Source organism: Rhagoletis zephyria, unplaced genomic scaffold, assembly GCF_001687245.7.
Source record: "Rhagoletis zephyria isolate East Lansing unplaced genomic scaffold, Rhagoletis_zephyria_1.1 Rzeph_scaffold_29381, whole genome shotgun sequence".
In the NCBI taxonomy this organism is placed as follows: domain Eukaryota; kingdom Metazoa; phylum Arthropoda; class Insecta; order Diptera; family Tephritidae; genus Rhagoletis; species Rhagoletis zephyria.
This window is the reverse complement of record NW_016186438.1, coordinates 1-4,633: the sequence shown is the minus strand read 5'-3', so window position 1 is coordinate 4,633 and position 4,633 is coordinate 1. Positions and strand designations below refer to the sequence as shown.

The following is a 4,633-nucleotide window of genomic DNA, read 5'->3' as shown; positions in this document are numbered from 1 at the left end:
CTTAAAATATCTAAGAGTTAGTTTTCTTTATAAACGGATATATGCAAGGTTTTTCGGTGGAGAAGCAATAAATTCCCTTATTGTGTATAATTTTTTTATATATGATTCATTTGTCTCAATACAATTGTTTATGAAACTTCTCTAAAAGTAATTTTAAGGCGTAAAGGTGTAAAGAGACAGCGATTGGTGTATATTTCAACCTAAGCAACTAATGATCTGGTTTTTAAATCTTAATGAATGGTTTAATTTGTTGCTGTAGAAAGAATAGCAGCAACTAGCATAAGATATGTGCCCGCGAGTCCAGTGTGTTGTTGATTAGTTGGGTATGATTAATGATCAGAAGATTCAAACTGTGTTATATTAATATCACCGCAATATGATGGATCGTCAACGTCGTCTACAGAAATGGGGAAAATAATGGTTGAGTCTTAAACTGAAATGTCAGATTTACGTTATCCGACGGGCGGCTTGAGAATGGTACTTGCTTGTGTATGCGACATTAGACATTTAAAAACTTTCAGTTACCTACACACTGCAAATCACAGCACGCATATTTAAATGAGTCTTGATATCCTATTTTAGAAATGGAGGCGGCAGCAAGGACGGCTACAATAAAGGTAAAATAAAAGCAAGCCATATTGCAACAAATAAATGAGTAAAGTATAAATCAATTCATTTACTACTTACAATTCTTAACTGCGTTTACGTAAAATAAAATACTGTATGACTAGCATTTCCATAGAGCATTGAATCGAATGTATCAATTAAAACGGGTTTGTATAGAAATTTTACATTTTCGATTCTCAATGCTGTCAATTTTGCAGTTAAGGAAGTCAAAGGATGCGGAAATTTTTATATANCGAATGTATCAATTAAAACGGGTTTGTATAGAAATTTTACATTTTCGATTTTCAATGCTGTCAACTTTGCAGTTAAGGAAGTCAAAAGGATGCGGAAATTTTTATATTGTTTNTACAATTCTTAACTGCGTTTACGTAAAATAAAATACTGTATGACTAGCATTTCCATAGAGCATTGAATCGAATGTATCAATTAAAACGGGTTTGTATAGAAATTTTACATTTTCGATTCTCAATGCTGTCAATTTTGCAGTTAAGGAAGTCAAAGGATGCGGAAATTTTTATATATTTTTTTTGTAGTCAATTCCAATAATTAAAATTCTTTACAACGTGTGTGTCAGATTTGCGAATATGGTATATTGTGAAAAATTTTATTATAAGGCATTAAATTTGATGAAATAATGTTTATTTTGGGTTGAATATCATGGTATTAATTTTTAAGTGTTTGTAATAAGGTTTCAAACTTCAACAGTTTTTAAAATGGGAAAAATGGTAAAACTGCTTTCCATTTGAAAGTTATTATTCAAAACAAAATATAATCTGTTTTTTAATATCACATCTTACGAAAACCTCCCAGTATCTCAAATGCTTTTTCTTGAACTGAAAGCCACTTATTACCCAATTTCTATTCACACATGAAGAGTATGAACAAATCACGTTAAAAGATGTATGAAAAGGGNTGAATATCATGGTATTAATTTTTAAGTGTTTGTAATAAGGTTTCAAACTTGAACAGTTTTTAAAATGGGAAAAATGGTAAAACTGCTTTCCATTTGAAAGTTATTATTCAAAACAAAATATATATTTTTTAATCTCACATCTTACGAAAAACTCCCAGTATCACAAATGCTTTTTCTTGAACTGAAAGCCACTTATTACCCAATTTCTATTCACACATGAAGAGTATGAACAAATCACAAGATGTATGAAAAGGGTGAATTGTTTAAAATTAGTGTTTCGAAGCGTGATGTACATATATTCACAAAAAAGAACCTGAAATACGCCTTACTAAATTTTACGAACAACAATACTATATTTTTAACCGACTTCAAAAAAAGGAGAAGGTTTTCAAGTCGTCGGATTTTTTTTTATGCATAACTTATGGCCACGTCAGCCGATTTCGATAATTCGTTTTCAGTCAGAAAGTTTTTCAGTTCAGAAAGATAGTCTGACAGGTTCTGCAACTCACTTCCGAGTGAATTTTAATCTAACTCGCTTTGAATTCAAATTGGCAAGGGTTGAAATTCACTAGGAAATGAATTACAGAATCTGCCTGAGTGTCTCACAGGTGGTCCCATACAATTTGGTTTAGATCCGATCATTGGACCATGAATAAATTAACGGTACTCCTAAATTTTTATATGAGAATTGAGTCGGTTGTGTTTTTTGCTTAAAATTTACNAAAAAAGGAGAAGGTTTTCAAGTCGTCGGATTTTTTTTTATGCATAACTTTTGGCCACGTCAGCCGATTTCGATAATTCTTTTCAGTCAGAAAGTTTTCTGCTCAGAAAGGTAGTCTGACATGTTCTGCAATTCACTTCCGAGTGAATTTTAATCTAACTCGCTTTGAATTCAAATTGGCAAGGGTTGAAATTCACTAGGAAATGAATTACAGAACCTGCCTGAGTGTCTCACAGGTGGTCCCATACTAATTTGGTTTAGATCCGATCATTGGATCATGAATAAATTAACGGTACTCCTAAATTTTTATATGAGAATTGAGTCGGTTGTGTTTTTTGCTTAAAATTTACTTGTTGGTACATATATCTGAGCTTTTATATAAGAGGGTACCCGAAATTAAATGTGAATCACACTCTGCTCTTCGTTTATGTTTCAATTGTGTTTCTTGAAGGTCAAACACTCTCTCATATTTTCCAATCATCGTATAGTACGTTAAAATAATGGTTAAAAGTAGCTTACAAAAATCTAGTCTTAAATTCCACATTTCATAGTTGAACAAAAAAAAAACGTATGAAGTCAGAACATTGCTAACATCTATGCATAATTTTAGGCGGGTTTGGTGCCGGCGGCAGCGGCGGTGGTGGTGGTGGCGAAATGGTTACGCAAGAAGATACAATTTTTGTCTCTGGTATGGATCCCTCAACCGATGAATTGGCCATCGAAACCCATTTCGGTGCGATCGGCATTATAAAGGTAGGTTTCCAAATTGTCTGTTTCATCATTATATAAATTTATTTATGAACAAAATCGTTTTATGTTTTAAAATTGATTTAAATTGCAGAAAGATAAGAGGACAATGAAGCCTAAAATTTGGTTGTACAAGCACAAAGACACCGGGCTCTCTAAAGGGGAAGCTACTGTAACCTATGATGATACTAATGCTGCCCAGTCGGCGATCGCTTGGTTTGATGGACGCGATTTCAATGGCTGCTCGATTAAAGTTTCTTTAGCACAGCGCCAAAATAATTGGAAAGGAGGTCGCGGTGGTGGTAGCGGCGGCGGTGGTGGTTTTGGTGGTCGTGGCNTCGGCATTATAAAGGTAGGTTTCCAAATTGTCTGTTTCATCATTATATAATGCTATTTATAAACAAAATCGTTTTATTTTTTAAAATTGATTTAAATTGCAGAAAGATAAGAGGACAATGAAGCCTAAAATTTGGTTGTACAAGCACAAAGACACCGGGCTCTCTAAAGGGGAAGCTACTGTAACCTATGATGATACTAATGCTGCCCAGTCGGCGATCGCTTGGTTTGATGGACGCGATTTCAATGGCTGCTCGATTAAAGTTTCTTTGGCACAGCGCCAAAATAATTGGAAAGGAGGTCGCGGTGGTGGTAGCGGCGGCGGTGGTGGTTTTGGTGGTCGTGGCGGACCCGGTGGTGGTCGTGGTGGAGGCGGCGGCGGCCGATTTGATCGCGGTGGTGGCGGCGGCGGTGGACCGGGTGGGGATTACGATTCGGGACGAGGCGGTGGCGGCGGCGATCGTGGAGGTCGTGGCAGAATGGGTGGTGGCGGCGGTGGAGCCGGTGGCGGTGGTGGCGGTAATGTACCACAACGCGAAGGTGATTGGAAGTGCAGCAGTTGCAATAATACGAACTTTGCTTGGCGTAACGAATGCAATAGGTAGGTTTATAGCGGTGCTTGACGTCGAAATAAATCTAAAGTAATATACATTTTATTTTGTAGATGCAAGGAGCCGAAAGGCGATGCAGGAAATGAAAGCGGTGGCGGCGGGGGCGGTTACAGCAGTGGAGGTGGCGGTTATGGTGGCGGTGGTGGAGGTGGCTTCGGCAGCGATCGCGGCAGTGGTGGTGGCGGTTATGGCAGTGATCGTGGTGGTGGCGGCGGTGGCTATGGAAATAGAGACCGCGGAAGTGGTGGTGGCGCCGGTGGTGGTGGGGGCTTCAACCGTTTTGGTGGTGGTGGACGCGGTGGTGGTGGCGGCGGAGGAGGCCGTGGAATGGGCGGCGGTCGTCGCGATGGCGGTGGTGGTGGTGGCCCTGCTAGAGGAGACGGTGGCAATCGGCCTAGACCCTATTAACTGTCGTTTGGTTCGTTTACCGGTTTTACGTTATATGTGTATTTAACTTTAGAAAACATTTTTTTAAGTAAAGCGAATATGTTGTAAAATGATCATAATTACATATTACAGCTACACTCAAATATCAACAGTTTGTAAAGAAAGTATGGAACATGTATTAAAAAGTATAATGACGAATGTATATTACGATATACCAATTACTTTCCAAATAAACAATCGTCGGAATGTTTTAATTTCAATGACAAAATAATATATGTATATATATTTTTT

The 4,633-nt window shown here is 37.7% G+C and overlaps 1 protein-coding gene across 1 annotated transcript; it reads left to right on the top strand.

Annotated features, from left to right (window-relative positions):
* Positions 1-582: 582 nt before the first annotated feature.
* On the top strand, positions 583-4,617 carry LOC108382905 (RNA-binding protein cabeza-like; the record flags this gene model as incomplete). Its single annotated transcript, XM_017639272.1, has 4 exons — positions 583-617; positions 2,872-3,014; positions 3,449-3,945; positions 4,009-4,617. Coding segments are annotated over 4 exons (1,030 nt in total), but the record flags the coding sequence as incomplete, so codon positions are not given.
* Positions 4,618-4,633: the final 16 nt, after the last annotated feature.